Below are 21,151 nucleotides of genomic sequence, written 5' to 3' on the forward strand. Positions count from 1 at the left end.
GGGGACGGTCATTGCTGGTCTTCCTGAGAAAAGGCAGGCAGTGAGTCCTCACGTGGGGCACATGGGAGCCTGAGGTGGCAATCGTGGGTGAAGGCCAAGAACTGAAGTACTGCAGAGGAAATGGCCTAGGACGGGAAATCAATATGCAAATACACCTCACACTGCTGTACAATGACTCAGCTTGTGTTCCTCCTGCAGGGGCTGCATACAGGGAGGAAGGCCTGTGCTACGCCTAGGCTTCACGGAGCTCCCCTAGTAGGGTCTCTGCAGAGCAGGGAGAATTTGTCCTAGCCCTCTATCAGCCTCCGGAGGGAGAAGTCACTGCTTTGAAAACCTTAGAAGTTGAACTTGGTCTCCCCGTAAACCAACCGACTGCTCTGAGGTGGCCACAGGGGATGCAGCATGAGCTGAGAGAGCCTAAGAGATGGCTGAGAAGACGTGCTCACTTCCTCTAACACGTCATCTCCTCTGAGGGTGCTCAGGTGGCACTGACAGTTAGAATGGGCAAGCCTAGGCTCAAGCATCCAGTTGAGGCAGGCATACAGAGAACAGACACACACCAAGACAAAGATCATCTCTGCATACCTTCATCTCTTCTTCCATTTCCGACATCTTCCGTTCCAATGCTCTCCTCTCCTGTTTAGAAACAATGAGCTTGTTGAGGAGCTAATGGGTCAGGAAGCAATCACAAAGCCCCTCCCATGCGCCGCACCATCAGCAGCTTCCCGGTCTCGGGGTCTGTCTAGACCAGGGCAAACCTTTCTCTATGTGCACTCCGCCCTGCTTCCATGGGATGGAGCGATCACTTAAGTCTTCTATCAGAAAGCTGGAAGACACAGGGGCGGCAACCCGCTAGCAGACAAGCAGACCAGCATCCTGAGTTACTCCTTCCAAGTTAAAGTTTTCAAATGACTGCAAGTAACTAGGGCCCTTGCTCTAGAAACAAAAATCCACCATCTTTAGGAACTGCGTCCTTTATGATGGGGAACACATGGTCAGTGGGGAAGGAGACATCGCTGTCTGTCTGCCAGCTTCTCCCCTCCCCCTCCATTTCTTTCCCAGCTAGTAACTCTTAATTTAGCCTGAACTCAATGAGGAGCCTTTAATTAGATGAGATACCAAGGAGGTACAGGCCAAGGGAATGAAATATAAAACATAGCCTTTTCCAAATTAAACAGACAACAAGAAAGATGGTAACATACTATATTCTTAGAGTCAAATTGGAATTAGGGTTCATCACTAAATCTGAGTTTTCCCAATCCAAGAATATCAAGTCCCAGATAAACATCTGAGTACAACTGGGACCAGGGCAGGAATCTGACCAGATGCCCCCCACCAGAGGGCTGATGAAGGCCGATTCTCAGGTCTTCAATCATAACACCTAAGTCAACGGCAAGGGATCTTGATGAGAAACTTCCTTTGAGAATGTTTACTTGTTTATTCAGCGCCTGAGCCCTGGGGCTCTCCTGTAAACAAGCTCTCCCCCTGTCATTTCTGTTCCGAGCACTGAGGCCGCTGTTCTCTTTCTAATGTGGTGGTCTTCACACAAGGCGTTTGTGTGTGCGTTTGTGGTGTGTGCATGTGTGTGCATGTGTGTGCATGTGTGTGCATGTGTGTGCATGCACGCGTGTGTGTGCATGTGTGTGCATGTGTGTGCATGCACGCGTGTGTGCATGTGTGTGCATGCACGCGTGTGTGTGCATGTGTGTGCATGCACGCGTGTGTGTGCATGTGTGTGCATGTGTGTGCATGCACGCGTGTGTGTGCATGTGTGTGCATGTGTGTGCATGTGTGTGCATGCACGCGTGTGTGTGCATGTGTGTGCATGCACGCGTGTGCGTTTGTGGTGTGTGCATGTGTGTGCATGTGTGTGCATGTGTGTGCATGTGTGTGCATGCACGCGTGTGTGTGCATGTGTGTGCATGTGTGTGCATGTGTGTGCATGCACGCGTGTGTACCACAGCGTGTGTGTGGAGGTGAGAGGACAACTTTTGGAAACCAGTTCTCTCCTTCCACTGTGGGTCCTGCTGATTGAAGCCGAGCTGCCAGGCTTGTACACAGCAAGCCCTTTTACTCCTGGGCCACCTCACTAGCTACCTTTTCCTTGTGACATTGGTTTTGCTATGTGGCCGTGGATGGCCTGGAACTCACTATGTAGTGCAGACTGGCCTTGAATTTGTGACAGTCCTGCTTCTGCCTCTCAAATGTGGGGATTACAGGTTCGTGTCACCATGACCAGCTGAAAGTTTCCATTCTGTCCAAGGTCATGGAAAGGGCAGAGAGTCTTAGACCTGTGTACACATGTAAATAACCAAATATCTTACAGCTCTGTGCATGTATGCAGTTCTGAAGACAGAAGAATTCATGAGATGACTTCCCAAGACTCCTTCCCACCCTAAAACTGGCGTGTTCAAAGTAACCAACTACATGAGAAGGCCAAAAGGACTGGTCATCAAATTACTGTCCAGAGTCAGACAGAATGATCGTTACGCTGGGAATGGAATGTGGCAGAGCTCCGCCTTCTTAAGATGAACTTTTTCCATTGGCACCAACAACAAAGTCAGAGAAGGTCAAAAGAAGATGAGCAGGCGGCCGAGGAGATGTGCGTACCCGCTTCTCCATCTCCAGCACCGACGACCGGTCAGAGGTCTTCTCCTGTTTCTGCTGTGCGAACGGAAGGGAAACACTTGTTATATGGCTGTTTCACGAGCAGTAGGAAGCAGTTTTGCTCTGGCTCACCACCAGACATCCAGACAAAAGACAGCAGGGCTCTGGGCTTCTCCTTTAGCAAGGGTCTCAGCAAACAGACTGGGAGATTGCTAAGGCAAACATCTGCCTTGAACAGAATGTAGGGTGGCCACTGGGGAGCGGAAGGAAGGAAGGAAGAGTCCCTGACATACACCTGACTCTCGCCTTCCCTCTCCTTTAGACTCCAAACTCCATATACTAACTCCCTTCTTACTGACTCACCCCGCCGCCGCCTTCTTTTTTTTTTTTTTTTTTTTTTTTTTTTTTTTTTTTTTTTGGTTTTTCGAGACAGGGTTTCTCTGTGTAGCTTTGCGCCTTTCCTGGAACTCACTTGGTAGTCCAGGCTGGCCTCGAACTCACAGAGATCCACCTGGCTCTGCCTCCCGAGTGCTGGGATTAAAGGCGTGCGCCACCACCGCCCGGCTCCGCCGCCTTCTTTAAAGGCTGGAAATCCCTGAACTTTTTAGTGCCTGAGCCCTGCGACACTCCTGTAAACCAGCTCTTCCCTGTCACCTCTCTTCTGAGCACTGAGGCCATTTTCTTTCCAGTGTGGTGGTCTTCACACAAGGCAGTCTTCTCAGCCACTTTCTGGTGTCTGAACAGAGCTGTTTCCTTTATCTGTTTGGTTTCCTTCGTAATCTCTTAACAAGATCTTATTTGAATAAAGGCTTTACAATATATATTTAGATCATCATAGATATTTTCAATTTCAATCCTTCAGAGGAGTGAAAAGGTTTGGCTACTAAACAAGAAGAGTAACTTCAGCTAAGGTCCTGCCTTGAATCAAGGAACAGAGGAACCTCTTGGTCTCCTTTGCTCTTAGCATTAGAGGACTGGGCGGAGTTTTATACATTCAGTAGACATTTGATGAATAAAGAATGATTGTTCTATCTTGTCTAGCACAATGCCCAGACGTTTGCAATAACTGGAGACATTAGGCTGGTCCTGTAGAAGGTTTCCTCCCGCTCCTCTCCTTTTCTTTCCTCTTCAGTTACCGAAGAGCTAAAACTAACAGTAAAACTTGGAATTCTGGCTCTCATCCTAGACTTTCCCTTCTGCTCTGAAGGTCATGGCTGTCTGCCTCTATATTGCATCTGCTGAGGCAGAAAGGACAGGGGAAAATGCATTAGGAGATCTTGGAGTTTGTATTTTCCTTCATCTCTTTCCTAAGCTTGACAAGTGGGAAGATTTTGAGATTTGCAAAGTTCAGAATACAAAGAACTAGTTTTTTGTTTGCTTGCTTAGCTTTAAATTATAACTCCCTTGACTTTGAGTCGACCTATTATGTAAAATGCTGCATGTGTCCATGTGGGAACTGTCTCCAAACAAACGCATGAGGCTGACAGTCCCCCACCCCCATTCTACCAAACATCTCCATTTTTGGTAAACAGAGCCTCAGCTGTAGCGCCATCATCTCTTTCTGAGCTTCAAATAGCTTGCATTTGGTAAAACTGAATATATCCTGGCATCCGTAGCAAAGCAGCTAGCGGCAGGCAATGCTGCCCCAGTGCCTGGGAAAGGCTGATTCGATTCTGATGTTCTGTGTGGGTCACTTTGCACAGCTGTGTGGGCTGCTGTGGACACCTCTCCGGCCAGTAGAAAAGCAAGACCTCCATGAGCTCACCAGGCTAGCACCAGCAGCTCCAGCTGAGACGTGGGCTGCATTGCTTTCCACGGGGCTGGTCCTGTATGTTCTGTGGTGTGTGCAGCTTCTGGGGACAGCGGAAGGGCTGCACTCAGTTCTAACTACTGTCCATCTGGAAGCTATTCAGAACCAGGTCACACTGCCTGGCTCAGGATGCAGAGGGGAAGTGAGCCCACTCCCCACTTGTGGCAGGTTCTAATTGTGTTGTGGACTTTTCTTCTTGTTTACACCTAGTATGTGTTAGCTGTAGGTCTCAGAAAGCCCAGTAAGAGCCATGTTTAGTTCTGGTCACTCTCTGCTCCCTGTGTCTCCCATGTCAGAGGGGCTACAATAAGATGCTAAGATGGTACTCAACCCCTCCCCTACTACATACCATGTGCCTGCAACACCATGAGGCCCTAATTTCATTTTTGCTCTTGGATTATATCATATTACCATATTAAATAGCCACCTCTGGTTTTCATTTGATATCCTCGTAAAGAGCCCTTTTTGCCTCAGTTCCGCTTTTGAAATCCTTAGTCCCCAGGCATTCTGGGAGGGCAATAACTCGATAGGCTTCCTTTTAACTCTGCAATAACCCAAGACAGGCTGCTGTAGCTTTCCGCTGCAGGGCTTGTTTCATGGGCAATGAGATCACTACCCCAGCAGCCTCCGAAGCTTTGTGTAATTAAGTCCGGTCTGGCAGCGAGAGGGAGTGGCTTACCCACTCATCCTCCACTAGTTCTGGAATGCCAGATGCAAGGGGGGACACTTCTGATCCAGGGTGGAGTCCTCCCGGAACCTAAGCTGGAACCACTTCACCCCCAGTGTAAACAAAGCACGTAGTGGTTTGGGGGCTCTGTCGGGGCTCTCTGTACTTGGGTACAGTGTTCTGCTATTCGCTCCAGGAGGTGAGGAACAGAGGAACTGAAGCGTGAACAGGACAGAAAGATCTACCTAGCACTGAGCCAGGACTGGCCTGACTTGTACTGATAGTGAGGAGTTATGTGGATATTCATTACTAGCATTCATAACATCAGTAAGTTGTTGAGGGAACGTAACTATCAGTTTTCAGTTAAGTTAAACAGCCACTGAACCCTAAAACCTTAAAATGAGACTCTACAAAACTTCCATCTGATGGGCTCTGAGGAAGTGCCACATTGAGTCTGCCTCCCAACCTGCCCCCAGGATACCTAGCCTGTCTCCTTGTAAATGCCCTGCTGCCCCCACTGCCCCAGTTGGCTCTGCCCCTCCCCCTTACCTGAGCCATCTTCTCAAGCTTGGATTTGATATCTGCTAGCTCTAGCTGGGCCTCCTGAAGTTTTGTTTTCAGTTTCTGGTTTTCGGTCAGGGCACTCTCGTAGAGCTGTGAAGGGAACAGAACCAGGCCACTGAGTGGGCTCCCAGCAGGAGAGCTCATACTTTCTGCTCCAGGCCACCATGATCAACTGGGTGGAGAAGGGGAAGGTGGTTTATGGAGGGGAAGGTGGTTTATGGAGAGTCCCTTTTCTCCGGCTTCCAGATGGCATGATCTGGCCAGCAGGGACACTCCGATGGCAGGAAGGCTGAACTCTAGAGAAAAACCAGTCCCCCACTCCTCCCACATGGTCTCTGCACTGCTTAAAGTATGACTTCCAGACAAAACAGAATTATTGTTTCTGGAGCCAGTGTGTTGATTTTCGTGAAATTCTGCTTAACAAAAACATCAACAAAGAAAAATTTCCTTAACCAAATGTTATCTCAAACACCTGAAAAGGATTGTTTTCAAAGTCCAAAGAGCAAGAAGCAAGAGAAATGGGATGGGAATGACTTAACTCCTCTCCAAGCCAGAGATGGACGGTAATGAATTCTTAAAAACTCACACCAAAAAGTATTTGGTTGATACTCAAAACACCTTACTAAAGTACATGTTCCTTAAAAATAGGCCTAACCAAATAATTCTCATGGGCTCAGACACACAGCATTACACTTTTTACTCTTCTTAAAATAGAAAATTTCTTACTTTCCCTTATACTTTTAAATATTTGGTTCTAGGCATACATACACTTACTGTAGTAAAAACAATATACAAATAGTCTTTAGTGGGGAGAGAGGTGAGGCAAAGAATTAATTACCTTTTGTACAACTTATTTAGAAGTTTGCTCATTTCTTTCTACTGGGGGAAAGGCTAAGAGGTTTATACATCATAAGGCAAGAACAGGAATCTGGAAAGAGATCCTACTTTTTTATAATCCCTGTTGCTGTCCTCTTCTACCCGGCTGGTCAGGCTGGCGAGGCGAGCCTCCCGGGCCTCCCGACGGGCTCTTGCTGAGGCTCGGTCACCGTAAGAATCGCTGCTGGTTGGGTTACTGCCTCCTGACTCCAACCTATAAGATAAATGTTCAAGATAAAAGTTGGTCTTGAGAACAAAGTGTGTGTGTGTGTGTGTGTGTGTGTGTGTGTGTGTGTGTGTGTGTGTATGTGTGTGTATGTAAAGTCTAAGGCTAGTGTGTGCCTTTTCTATCTTGGAGGTATTTGAGAGCTCTGGCCAGAAACTTGCCTTCCTTGAATCTCTTAGGCAGCATGCCAGGTCTCATGGTCACACTGCATGAGTGAGTGTGCACAGGAGCAAGCAGGCAGCTTGGGGAGAGAGGCCATCATTTGCCAAGAGTGGAGCTCACTTGAAAAATTGGTGGCTTGGACCCAGGTGCTGCCTGAAATCTTAGAGCTTTCAAATTAATTTGGAGTTGAACAGATTCCCTAAAGAGTGTGCCTTTAAAAGTTGAAGTTTCTTGGGTCTGAAGGGCTCTTGGAAAATGATTATAATGAACTGTCAATGAATCAGAAACACATGGGCTTGGAGAGTGAGCCAGCGGGTAGAGGGGAGGGACGGCGGCCACGGCAAGACGCTAGGGGTTTCGGGTGCACAGCAGGTCTGCTGGAGTCCTTCTCCAGCAGCCCATTCTCTCTGCTGTACTCCATGTCAAGACCTGTCCTTGCAGATAAGATTCTACATTCCGGCAAGGGAGCTTCTGGAGCTGCTGCAGCTTTATCTCCAGCACCGCTAAGAGTGCCAGGGAGACGCCTCTTGCTGGTTACCAGTGGAGTACCCTAGTGTCTTCTAACCCTCCACACCAGCCTCTGTTTTCCTGAGCTTCCCTTTGCTCACCAAGTGTAGCACATATCCAAGTGCTGTTGCAAACCAGCCTTCCAGAGCACAGCCCTGAGCGGCCTAGGTGTGCACCATCACAGCTCTGGGACCTTGTCTGGTTTCTGCAGAAGCTGTTGGCAAAGCTGGAGGAGCTGAAGTGAGGCAGAGGATGGTACCAGCGAAGGCTGTGTGGCCACAGTAAGGTGGGAGCCGCAAAGGGAGCTGGGGCCACGTCTAGAGACGCCAGAACTTGTGTTCTTCTCACCTTCCCACTCCCTGTTCATGGAGATCTTTGTATTGATGATTTTTGTGACTACAAAAGCAATACATTAAGTAATACCAAAGTATCTACCCCATAATCTTGCCCAAGAAATAGCTGTCATTAACAATAGATTCCATATACTTCTGGAATGTCATATACAAAAATGTTAAAAAAGTATTCCCATAAAGCCAGATAACACCTACATTGTCTAACTCCTATCCCCTATATTTACAATTCTCTGGGCATTTTACCATGCAAGTAAAAATATACTTCCTCCTTAAAAAAAAAAAAAAAAAGACTACATAATTCATTCCATGTTATCCGGTAATTTAATCAAATTTCGGCTGATAGACACATTGCTTCAAAACTTTTAGCTATTAATATATCTATTAACAATAATAAAATGTGCAGTCTTATTTATAAGTCTTGGTACAGTTGGCCAATTACCTTTTTTAGGTGGTGGTTGTTTTCTGTTTGAGACAGGGCCTCATACAGCACAGAACGGCCTCAAACTTGCTATGGGGAAAATGGTATTTGTATGGTCCTATTTTGGTATTTTAAATCATGAGAGAGGCATGTGATTATCCAGTGCTGTTGTTCCTGGATGGCTAGTCACACTCTGCTTATAATTAAGGCAGGCAGCTTGCCCCTTTCTCTAGTCACACCCCGAGATAATGCTCTTATACATTAGGGCTTTTTACAAACGTGTAATACATCGCACAACTTTTTTTCTCGCTTCACTTTTTATCTGTTTATAGTGACTTTTTTAAATTTTAAAAGCATCAATAGTCTCTCTCTCTCTCTTTTTTTTTTTTTTTTTTTTTTGGAGACAGGGCCTCATATTGCCCAAGTTGGCCTAGAACTTCCTATGCAGTCCAGGCTGACCTTGAACTCCTGAACCCCTGCTTCAGCTTTCCAAGTGCTGGGATTAGAAGTGTAAGTCACCATGCCCAGCTATTTACAGTTATTTTTAATAGCAATGAGGTAAAATTATATGTAATGAAACTTGACACTTATAATCTTTAGGGTACTGTTTGGGAAGGTATTTCCTATATAGAGATACTAAAATACTATCTTGTACTATTTTGGTAGAAAAGGTCTTTCTCTTTTTAAAAATTTAACTATTTGAAATATATTTCTGTTGTTTTTTTTTAGTATGGATTGAAGGATGTATTTTCTCAAAACAAACAAGTTAAAATAGTTCATTTTCTCAATCAATAAGTCTCTACCCACCCATGAGATGAAAATTCCCATTATACACATGATTTTTGAAGGAGCTATGAACTGTTCTGGCAATCTCTTTGCTTATTATTTTTGATATATTTATACATCTCCTCATTTATTGATGGGTGTACGTGTGTGTGTGAGAGAGAGAGTGTGGCGGTCGGAGGACAGCTCTGAGGGTTGGTTCTTCCCAGGGTCCCATTCAGCTGTAAGGTGTGGTGGCACACACCTCGTTTAGCTGAGGCCTCCCACCAGCCCCCGTCTTTACTGTTGTCCCAGTACTTCCATATTTTAATCATGAAAAGCTTAGCCTGTACTTTGAAGTGTGTAGAGAAACTGTCCTTCAATGAGCTACAGCAAAATACTACTCTTTACTTTGCAAAGCTACGTCATTCTATGCTACTTTACAAGTAAATTATTTACTCTTGGCTGGTACTTGGTGAGAGGCAGACGGAGGAAAAATACATGTAAGTCTTAGCATATGTCAACAAGGTAGAGCTAGCTCAACTAGCAAGCAGATTCTGAGATCAAATTGCCCTGTGCCATTCTAGACCCACATCTGCTCTCTATCCCACCGCCTTTTAATTTTCCATCACAGGAATAGTGGAGAAGAAGAGATTCAAACATTCAGTTCCAAAGTTGCTATGATTTTTATTTTCTTCTTTAGGAAGATCAGTTTTGTACCTTAGATACTATGTGAAAAATTACAGAGGATCTTATTTATTTTAGTAATTGAAAAACAGGCTTTTAGTTCATGTGATGAACTATTCACAAGCACCATTTAGATATGAGATACATGGTTGGATTCACTATAAAGTGACAATATCATCTCAAACTCAATTCAGGGTTCCACTTGGCAATCACCTCGTCTTCTGAACTATGAGATTGGGTTAACTGCCCCTTCTCTGCACCTACAATACCTGCCTGCAGGTCTAAATGGCACTTTCTGTATCCTTCTAAAAGGATCTGTTGCTCTAGGGGATTGTGAACTAAGTGCAGGGAAGGCCAAGGTCTGGAACTGGTGCTGCAGGACAGTTCATCAGTTGGAAATATACAAAGTGAACTGGAAAGAAGAGAATCTGGTGGCAGGAAGGTGAGTCGAAAGCTGTTCTAGAATCCTGGGCAAGAGGTAAGTCTGAATCATTGTGGTGACTGAAGAACTGAAAAGGAAGGCTATGAAGAGCAGTACTAAACTATTGTGCGACACTAAATTGAACCAGACATGCATTCACTCACAAGAATTAAGCATGCATATAAAACAGAATTCTTACCTAGAAAGTCTTTCATGCTAGAGAAAGGAGACAAAAAACAAAAGAGAAAAAGAAAACAGCATTAGCAAGAGACTAGTTTATATTTCCATTCACAAATGTACTTTTCAAATCCGACATCTCAACCTCACGGTGGAGACAGGACTTTGTTGCTGAGTCAACAAAGGGAACCACCTGGACTGACTGCCCCAGGCCACTTAGCTCTAACTCACACTCTGCGTTCTGACTCATGGAGCTGAGGCTCTGGAGACAGCATCCTTTCGAACTGGCAGACCCCAACACACCGAGCCGTCCAATGCTGCCCTCTCCACCAACGAGACAACCAAGCTTGCGCTGCAGGAGTGACTGCCATTGGCTTTCGTGTGACACTGAGCCATCTGCAGTGTGATATCCATCCTATGAATTTCCTTCAGTTCCCAAGCCTTCCCTGAGTGAACACTGCAAATTACGAACACTAAAATGCAGGTCAGTTCCTGGCTTCCTCCCAGATCTACAGCAAAGGTGAAGGAATGGGGAGCTATGAGGAGGAGGCAAAGTCCTACCCTAGTCCCTAGATGCTGCTAAGAACTTAAAAAGAATAATATTTAGAGATCTCAGAAGAAAAGAATTTCACAGGTGAAAACTATAAGCTTAGTCCTTGTTTAAAAAAAAGCAACAATGACTATGTCTGCATCTTCCATTTTTAAAAAATTACAAATGACCTTTACCCTTCTATTCTTTCATAAAAAGAGAACTCAGGCAAACAAGCATTTACCTGATTTACATGGGTTTATCTACTTTTACTTCCTCCTCTGAGATGTTAAAGAGTAACAAAACCCAAAGGTCAGACAAGAAAAGAATTAAGAGAAGCAGTGTACAGAGATCTACAGAGGAAGAAGGAACTCTTAAACGGGAGCAACACTCCACTGCCCTGCTTTGCTAACTCTCTGGAGTTAGTCACGCTTTTGTCAGCCCAGCCTCATACATCACACCCTCAAGTTGTACTGGGAAGTGTAGTGTTATCACAGCACACCAAAGGTGGCTTTCTATGGAATTTTTTAAAAAACATAGAAAACCATAAAAAATTGGTTAGTACTGTCAAGAAGCAGCCAGAGAAAGCCCGCAGGGTACCTGGACATAAGCAGGCAGATTCCACGGGGGCTAATTTTCTCACGGATGGGAGAGCATGTGAGAAAGGCAATGCCAGTCATGACCTGTGATGGCCACAACAGTTTTTGCCCCCATAGTCTTCCTACAGATGCTTCTGACAGACGGCCATCTAAGAAGCTGATGGATGATGACACTCCTACCTGCCTGGAACACTACAAGCTAGTAATAAGCATGTTAAGACTCTGTTACCAATTCCTCTCTGGGGACCTTTTATAGAATGTACAAGGGAGGAGTGATCCAAGAGACAAGGCAGTAGACCTCCACTTAGCCCCCAGCAGTGTGGGAAGAGCATCTCTGAGTCAATCCCTGACAGTTCCTAGAACAATCCCTCTAGACTTGCCCTGACTTTAGAGCAATGTGGATTCTTGGGTTTCTGGTTGCTGCACTCAAAGGCTACCTCTAGCAATGACCTGGAGTAGATAACCCAGCCAGTTAGGATATAAAAGTCTCCCTAAATCTCAGACGTCAGTGAGATTTGGGTGTAGCAGAGGTAAACTAGTTATCTCAATATAAACAGACTTCTAAAGGAGATGCTATTTTCTTTGTCAAAGAAAAAGTTTCCTCAGATGCAGAGATCCACAGCCAAACACCAGGCCAAGCTCAGTGAAGTGAGAGAGAAGAGGGATTCTATGAGCAAGGGGCATCAAGGTCATGATGGGGAAAACTACAGAGACAACCAAATCAAACTAGTGGGAACTCATGAAATTTAGACAAGTAGCTGTGGAGCCTCCACGGGACTGGACTAGGCTCTCTGCATAGGCAAGACAGTTATGTAGCTTGATCTGCTTAAGGGGCCCCTGGCAGTAGGATCAGAATCCAACCCTGGTACATGAGCAGGCTTTTTGGAGCCCACTGCCTATAGTGGGACACCTCACAAAGCCTTGATGGTGGGGGGAGCTTGGACCTGCCTCTACTGAATGTACCAGGCTCCTCGGACTCCCCATGAGAGGCCTTACCTTCTTGTAGGAGGGAATGGAGGGTGGGAAGGGGGGGAGGGTAGAAGTGGGGGAGGAGGGAAGAGGGAGATCTGTGATTGGTATGTAAAATGAATAAAAAAAATTCTTAAATAAAAAAATAAAAATCATACAAATACTAAAAAAGAAAGAAAGAAAGAAAGGAAGGAAGGAAGAAAAGGTTTCAGTTTATAGTCTAAGGAGAGTATGCTTAGAAACTGCAAGGTAAGACCTGAAACACATAGGGTTTAATGTTTGCTGACTAACTGCTGATAAAAAGGCTTAGGTTTTTGAATAATGCTTCCTAATTGATTTTCACTAATGAACATCTCTAGAAAATACTGGTTTGCTTTGCTGCTTGATATCCTAGATAACTGGAGGCTGATGAAAAAGAACTGGTTAGACCCAGGGAGAAGAAGCTTCAGGGATCTTGGGTGAGGGGTAGAGTGCCTGATTGACACAGGAGACGAAGTCAACTTTTGCTCTTCCTCCTGCTGTCACCTAAACTAAGTGCATGGCTACTGTTAGGGTGACTGGCTTCTCACTGTAGAGAGCTGCTTGCCCATCCTCCAGGGAGACTACTGAATAAATCTAGAGAGAGGTGAGGCGGGAGTGAGCCTAAATAGTCCAGGGAACAAGGAGCAAACAAGTGTCATCAGAGAGGTGAGCACAGCGCAGAGGTGACCACCACCAACCTCCCACAGAGGTTCTAGGACACGGAGTTTAGAAGCCTCAGCTCAATCTCCGACACTATGGAGACTGCGACTGTGGCTCCCCATGTTCTAGGAACGGCCTGCTTCTCTTACTTCTGTCCTCTGCATAGCGTTTCTTTCAAAAGCAGAAGAGTTACATTTGGTCTACTCTAGGGTCTAGATATCTTATCTCTATAAAATAATATTACATATTTCAAAAGAGGTGTGAATCTTCTACCCAATTTGCAGGCTAACACACAAATATATGTTTTAGTCAGGAAGTCTTGAAGAAAAGTCTTTAAGAGTTTTGTTAAAGATCATTTTGTTCTACCTTTCACTCAAGACAAATGAATAATGGTCACTGAGATGGGTCTCTGGTGTGTTTGAACTAGATAAAATTGTTCAGTGAAGGGATTACTTTTCACAGCTTTAATGGTTTAAGAGGAGGCAGCAGAAACTGGGAATCGGACCCTGGAGCAGAAGAGACTTAAAGCTTTGGGAAACCAGTAAGAATCCAGTGAGCTTACAATACGGTTTGGGAAATGTCCCAAATTAAGAAGCAGGCTCCTTCCTTTTATGCCTCTGGAAATACTCCATAAGAGCCCCTGCTCAGGCCTGCTTCTAATAAGAGAGCAGAGTGAAGAGTGCCATTACTGCAGATGGCAATCCTAGGAAGGGACAGGAACCAGGATGGTTTTGATTTCTGAAATGAGGCTGGATAGAAAATCCCCACAAAAGCTTTTAACTGGAAAGTTATCAGGAGTCAGAAAGGCACATAATCAAAACCAAACTCTTTCTACCACATTTAAAATAAAGTCATGGCTCTGGAAAGCTGGGCCCAAGGGAAAGGAACAGACCAAGTCACATGTCTACTGCCAAGGTTGAAACTGCTCTAATTCATGTTCCTTTGGAGTCAGGGTCTGACCCCACAGTGATGGGAAAAAAAATCTATTTACATTTCCAAAAGAAGGACGAAGTAGAAGGAACATTTTATATCATGTTCTGTATTCTAGCTGAGCCAGGGGAAACAAGTTGAGCTATTCTGGGATGCCCCACAGAGAACCACCCTTTCATTTCAGAGTTCTCAGGCTGATGAGAAACAAGCCAACAGAAGTGAGTTTGCAAAGATAGAATTTAAGACCACATTTCAGAACCCCTGAAAACCTAATCAGAATAATAACACACACATACTGTTACAAACCATTCTGGTTTCATCAGTATGTCTAGGAGAGACAAAAGTGTGCTAGCCTTGTACCTTAAGGAATGCTCTTCATAATGCAAAGGAATAGGAGTTCAAGGAAACTTGAAATAAAGACAGTATACTTGTCTGTAGTGTTGGAATAGATCTTTCCAAGTCTGTATCCCCAACAAAACAGTGAAGATCTTGTACAATTTGAAAATAGACAGATGGACAAAGAACAAGATTTGTGTAACGATGCGATCATGGGGAAGACAATGAGAGAGAGAGCAGTATCAGTTCCCCTACATATGCATAAAACCATTATTTCCTCACTATCGTCAAAGTTTCTCTTGCCGTAGAACTCAGATCTTACAACACTCATGATCTCAGCTGTACGGGTCGCAGGGCTGGCACAGCTCTAGTGGCTTCTGTGTTCTCCGCCTTTGAGCTCATCCATCAGGGACTCCAGGATCTTGCAGCTTAGGCTGCAGGCCCGTGCTTTCCTGCTTTCAGCTAGTAGCCACTGGGGCTTGGGGGGGTTTCCATGTCCCTTCTCACTCCGTCCCTGCCCTCTCCAATCCAGCAATGGCATACGGGTCCTTTCCATCCATCCTACTTTTTACCTTTTGTGCCATCGGGCTCACATGGTTAGACCAGGCAGGCCCACCTGGGGGAAAACATCTGCCTATCATAAGGTCAGCTGTGCAGACGATGGTTACATATTCACAGCAAATCTGTATTTTCATAAATACAGGGTCTGGAGATTAGACCAGGATATAATCTGAAAGCCATTTCCAACTTCCTGCCTTTAACAACAAAACATGTCAGTTAATAATATCCTGGAAGAAACATGGCCTCTCAGCTGCAATGATATGGATACAGTCGGCATCCAAACAATGCTAAACATACTGCCTGTGCTAGAACAAAGTGCTCATATGTCTGAGAGACAGTAGACCTCTAAGCAAATAATTAGTACCTATTAAATTACACGTATCTTCATCATATTAAACGCCTTGGTTTGTTTTTATCAATTACTAAATACATATGGGAAAATAGCTAAATGAGAAAGTCAAATTCACCACTTAACATTGTTTCTATTATAGCTGTTTCTTTTTAACTGGGTATTTATTGTTGTGCATGGGTGTGCATGATGTGCACATGTAGAGACAGGACAACTCTGTGGCACTGGTTCTTTTCTGCCACATTACATGGGTCCCAGGGATCAACCTCAGGTTGTCTGGCGTGCTAGTGCTTTACCCACTGAGACAAAGCTCAGACCCTACACTATAAATATTCGTGGAAAATGTCACATGTTAGATAATGACTCCCTATTGGTTTTCACTTGTTTGTTTAGTGTGGAGGAATAAATGTGAACATATCTATCCTATAAACTTTATAACACTGCAGGCAGAAAGAAATCAAATGGTGTTACCTTGCATATTCTACTACATTTTACCACATTTTAAAATAAAAATCAATGGGCTGGCAAGATGGCTAAGTGGGTAAAGACCCTTGCTCTCACGCCAGACGATTTGAATGTGATTCTCCAGGGCCCACACCGGGGAAGGGGAGAACTGGTTCCTGAAAGTTGTCCTCTGACCTCCACACTCATGCTGTAGAACACGTGAGCACCATCACCACGTAAACATAACAAATAAAAAAAAGTTTGTTATATTATAGAGATACTCATCTTCTGGTGTATTTATTAAGCAAAGTATTATTGGGATTTTACAGCTCATAGTTTCGACAGTTCCTGAAGAATGTCTGGATTATTTTGGAATACCAAAGTGTCCTTAGAAGGAATCATATGAATATACCAAGTCCTCCATAAAATATCTGAGGCAAACCATTTTTTAAATGTAAAGATAATTCTAAAATCCTTAGAAACTACACATGCCTTTATAAGTGCGCACATGCTCTCTACCTAGGCATCTGTGTGCTATGTATGATATGTGATGAAGATGGACAAAAGAAATGAGAAGCCCTGGAAGGCATGGCTGTAGCACGTGGTTTGCACTTCTTACACACCACAGACATCCTCTCCCTATGGCTTGGATATACCAGTGTGCACAGCTACTTGAATATCTACTGCAACGATTAAAGAATTGGACTTGGAAAAGCCTGACTGCTCCTCCAAAAGCAGTTTGTCAACACTGCTTATAGTCATTCAGAAATTTAGTTCTGGGTCTCTAGCTCAGTGGCAGAGCACTTACCTAGCATGTACTGAGCTCCATCCTCAGCACAGGAAAAAAAAGCCATGAATTTACAAGTCCCCAGCTCAGCGTTAAGCCCCCAGCAGCCCCAGTCTTCAAGTGTCCTTGTGTTTTCATGAGTGCCTGGGTCTCATCCTGAGAATCTTCAGATCACACCTCTTCAAGGCAGTAAACTTTCCATGCTCAAAGCCCAAGAAGAGATACTTTTCTGTTTGCTTGATTTTTGAGACAAGGTTTCACTATGTAGCCCTGGCTGGCTTCAAACTGTGGCAATCTTCTTGTCTGCCTCCTGAATGCTTGGATTATCAGCATGCAACAACCATGGCTTTGTGTGCATGTGAGTGTGTTTTGTGTTTATGAGACGTGGTCTTATGTACCCGAGACTGTCCTCACAATCACGGTGCAGCTAAGTAGCTTTGAACTTCTGATCCTCCCACCTCTACCTCCCCAGTGGTGGGATGATGAGCTTGTGACGCCATGCCTAGCTGGGATGGTTTTTTTTTTTTTTTTTTTTTTTTTTTACATAGTAAATGCCACAGCTTGTTGGAAAGCAGTCATTTAAATTTAATTTAGAGCAAGCTATTAATGAAAACTTTGAAAAGGTCTTCCTAGATTTCACAACCCAAAGTGAAAGCGCTGGCAAGGTGGTTCAAATGGTAAGACACTTTCCCACAACGACTCAAGTCTGCCAACCCGACTCACAAAAGGGTCAGCGGAAAGAACCGACTTCACAGGCTGTCCTTGGACCTCTATCCACACACTGTAGCACTACACACAGTAACAGTGAAAATTCAAGAGGAAAATAATCTCAAGAGCCTAAGCCTAAGTAACATGTGATCAAACTTAGTAAGCTCTACAGGCCAGGGACTTCCTCTGTTTTAACTTTTTCTTTTTGTCTCACAGAAACCAAAATATCAACTCATTTATTTTGGAGCTACAGATGTACTAGCATGATAAATAGGAACCATTGAATTGTCTTGGGATAACCCATGTTCAGCTTTCAGTTCAGAAATGGCACTCTCTTGCATGTAGCCTCTGACTCTTCAAAACAGTCGAATGGGAATAGAGCAGAGTGTCCAAATCTTAGACAGACAGCCTGTTCACTCTACATTTTCACTAAGTGCCTGTGTATTGCCAGCCTTGCCAGTGACATCGAGTAATAAATATACAATTACAAAATCTAAGACACAACTCTTTGATCTTCTAAGCACACTTACAAAACCGAGCAAGGCAAGAAATAAACTGAATGCAATCAAGGGTCAGAGTATATGGTTCTTGCAGTAAACAAAAAAGGAGAGACTAATTAGTGATCTAGGACAAGGCTTTAAGGAAGGTCACAGACATCCTAGAGTCTGAAGCTGTAGTTGCTAAAAATGACACTATTGTGTGTGACTTAGAGGAAATCTGCCACAGGTTATGGCTTTGCTAGAGCTACAGTTACCCCATAATGTTACTTTGCTCTGAAAGACAGCACTCCAAAAGGTAAAAACAAAACAAAAAACAAAACTGAATTAAAGAAATTATTATTCCATTTTTATTCTACCGCAGGGAAATGGAATCTTCAAGCACACAGTTGTTTGGATTTCGGGGTTTCCCAGAGCTGACTGGGTCTATTAAAATGTAGACCTCAGCAGAGGAAATGTTGTAGCCTGGAGGCAGGGCAACGGTCCTTCCGGTAAGAAAACCCTTAGTAATTCAAGCTCTACTCTATCCAAACTTGTTATAACTTAATAGGTTCCAAGTTCTAATATTTGTTTCAAATTTATTTACAAAGCAAATTAATAATATAAACAAAACAATAAAATCACTTGACTATAAGGATCTGTTTTTGAGTGCTAAAAATGGCTTTAGAGAAACAATTTATATATAATTGACAGACACACTAGACATGATGTGAGGTCATACCACCACAAGGCATGGCACATTTTCTTTTCTCCTATCTAAAGGAAGAAGCCAATCGCTGCATCCAGACTGCAAAATAGTGAGTTTAAATGGCTTTAGGTCAGAAAGGGTAAGAAGGAAGTGGGTTGGATCCACAAATAATATGTTTCACTTGAGTGTTAAGGAATTTATTTCATCTTAATTCTAATTTTAAAGTTCCAAATTAAAATGATATAAAATTCTTTAAAATTTTTTTAATTGTCACTTTTCCAATTATTCTGCAAGGGTTTCCTTCCTTTAAAATAGGTTGACTTGCCCTCATCTTCTTTTTCAAATCAATCCCAATAATCGGAATACTGGCAATAGTCTAGGACTATTCCATGGAGTCACAGCGCTGTCCCTGGGGCAGCTGCACATCCTGAGTACAGTTAGACAGACTCTGGATCCTGATTGCTGCTGCAGCATCTCCAGTTATGAGATCTTAGATAACTAATTCCCTCTGTTTCAGTGGTTTCATCAGTGAAATGGGGACAATGGTACTCAGGGTTGAAGGTTACTGATAGCACTAAGAAAGGTAACAAATGTGAGTCCTTGGTGCTGCGCCGGGCAGCACATGCTCTGTAAATGACAGCTACTCAAAGTGCTAGTTTCTCCCAAGTTTCCATGCTGTCTCTCTTGTTCCTCTTTAGTCCTTTGGGTCTCCCAATGCTTGATGACTACTAGAGGGATCAAGGTCAAATAAATTCCTTAGCACTCAAGTGAAACATTGTGTTTGTGGATCCAGCCCACTTCCTACTCACCCCTTCTAACTTACAGCCATGTAGGCTTAGTGTTTTGCTAGGTGGATGTTACTCTTCCTCAAGGCAATACAAAGATTTTTAAGACTTATTATACTTTCACTTACTTTACAATTTAATTTCAATCTAAAAATACTTAGTGTTTCACATAGTCTTTAAAATAGCTACTTATGTTTTACATGGCATCATGCAATCAAAGAAGCTTGTTGGATTGGAGGCTGTAATGACATGCCACTGTCAGATAACCAACACCCAGTGCATAAAAAGCAGGTCAAGATCAGAACCAAAAGAGAGCTAAAAAAGAACAAAAGGCTGACGAAGTCCAACTCCATTTCCCCTCAGCCTTCTGAGTACAATTAACTGTCAGCTCACCCAAACATGAGATAGAGAGAAAAACCAAGCCAAGCCATGTGAATGGTCTGGGAACGTCTTCAAACTTGAAAAACACAATCCCTGGCTACACAACCATTGTGTATCGAAAATAAAACTAGAATTCAGCTGCAAACTCATAACCAATTGACTCTCAACTTCCTAAATTTCTGGATCCTTTGAGAACAGAAGCTTATTACTGTAACAGAAAGCTGACTACAGTGTTCCCAGGCAAGGAAAGCAGACCCAGGGCCTGCTGTCTCAATGATACGGTTTCCGTCGTAACTGCAAACAGACGGCTGTCACTTCTGTTTTACACTCGGTCCTTTCTTTATGGGACCTTCATTCCTTAGACACATTTATCTCTCATAGCTTTCATCATTACTATCAATCTTTTCAGTCTGTAATTAATTTATTATGTACTGAGCTCTAGATCAACTATAGGATTAATATCTCTTATCTGCAATGTACAGGATCAAAAGTATCTCAGCTCTCCATCTCTCTAGGACGTGTGTGTGAGAGAGAAAGAACGTAACTATAGAATACACACACACACACATACACACACATAGATAAATGTTAGCAGGTAGCTAAAGTGTAATGCTTATTTGATAATAACTCTGCTAACTACATCTTGAAGTAAGTGGATCAGCATCTGAATATCTTGAGTTCTAGAAATCTTTTAATTATGCAATTGTTCATTGAATTGCTCATTTATGATACAAGGATCTGACCTGTATTTGTAGCCCAAGATCACTAGCATTTAGTCTGGATTGCTTCAGGTCTAACATTGAAATTGAAAAGGTTTTACATAACTATTTTTCATACCAACTACTTGTTTACACAAAGGGAACAGTTAATCTGTTTGCTTTATTTTATAATCACTTCTAATCATTACATTAGATAAACTGAATGATAAAAGGTTGTAGCTTTCACAGGAGCTTATTTATGTAAGGACTCTGGTTTTCAGGACAAAGGCAGTCTGCCTCTCCACTTTTCATCCTTAGGTATTATCAGTCTTGAGAGGTGCTTTGTATAACTCTGTCCAACACCAAATACTTTAATAATATATTATTTTATGCTATTTACTTAGGATACTACATCTGGGGCATTACCAATCTGGAATCCTTTTTGTTTTGCTTCATTAAACTCCACTTTATAATTCATTATCATGGAATGAGAAACATTTTTCTGGGTGAATAATGCTAATTACGGTGCAATCTGTTAACCATTTTTTCTGCCTAATTAAAGCCACTATCCATTTTTGTTTGTTTTATTCCACTCAAGAAAAGTCAACAAACTGTGATTCTTTAGTCCAAGGAATCCTTCTGGGTAGTACTGATAGAGTCTGTAGGAATGAAAGTAGGTCCCCATTGGAAACTATTACTGAAGTTCTAAGTATGTGTATACTGGCTTAGTTAATCCATGCCCTACATAGAGCCTTGATAAGGTAGCTTCTGAAGCCAGAGTGTATTGAGCAGAAAGACTGGGAGTTTTGAAGGCATTAGCTCCTTTCATGTAAGCTGTGGCTTGCTCTTGCCTCTGTAATACCATGGTTCCATGGTAAGTAGGTAATAAGTCACCTGCTCTGTTTTGATGTGTGGTCTCATATGGGCTAGTCTTGACTCATGGGCAAGCCTCCTGTCTCAACTCTCTGAAAA

The 21,151-nt window shown here is 43.4% G+C and overlaps 1 protein-coding gene across 5 annotated transcripts in view; it reads right to left on the minus strand.

Moving 5' to 3' along the window:
- Ppp1r12b (protein phosphatase 1 regulatory subunit 12B) overlaps positions 1-21,151 on the minus strand; it is a 211,956-nt gene that overhangs the window by 16,843 nt on the left and 173,962 nt on the right. For 4 of the 5 annotated variants that reach the window (XM_052737015.1, XM_052737018.1, XM_052737019.1 and 1 more), the window contains 5 exons: positions 10,260-10,276; positions 6,594-6,738; positions 5,634-5,738; positions 2,611-2,664; positions 586-636 (listed from right to left, as the gene is read on the minus strand). In XM_052737015.1, coding sequence (XP_052592975.1) covers positions 586-636; positions 2,611-2,664; positions 5,634-5,738; positions 6,594-6,738; positions 10,260-10,276 — 372 coding nt within the window. The remainder of the gene's footprint in view (positions 1-585; positions 637-2,610; positions 2,665-5,633; positions 5,739-6,593; positions 6,739-10,259; positions 10,277-21,151) is intronic. The other variant, XM_052737016.1, reaches the window with a different exon arrangement.

This window comes from Peromyscus californicus, unplaced genomic scaffold (genome assembly GCF_007827085.1).
Source record: "Peromyscus californicus insignis strain IS unplaced genomic scaffold, ASM782708v3 Scaffold_14__1_contigs__length_90479793_seg_2, whole genome shotgun sequence".
NCBI classification, from domain to species: domain Eukaryota; kingdom Metazoa; phylum Chordata; class Mammalia; order Rodentia; family Cricetidae; genus Peromyscus; species Peromyscus californicus.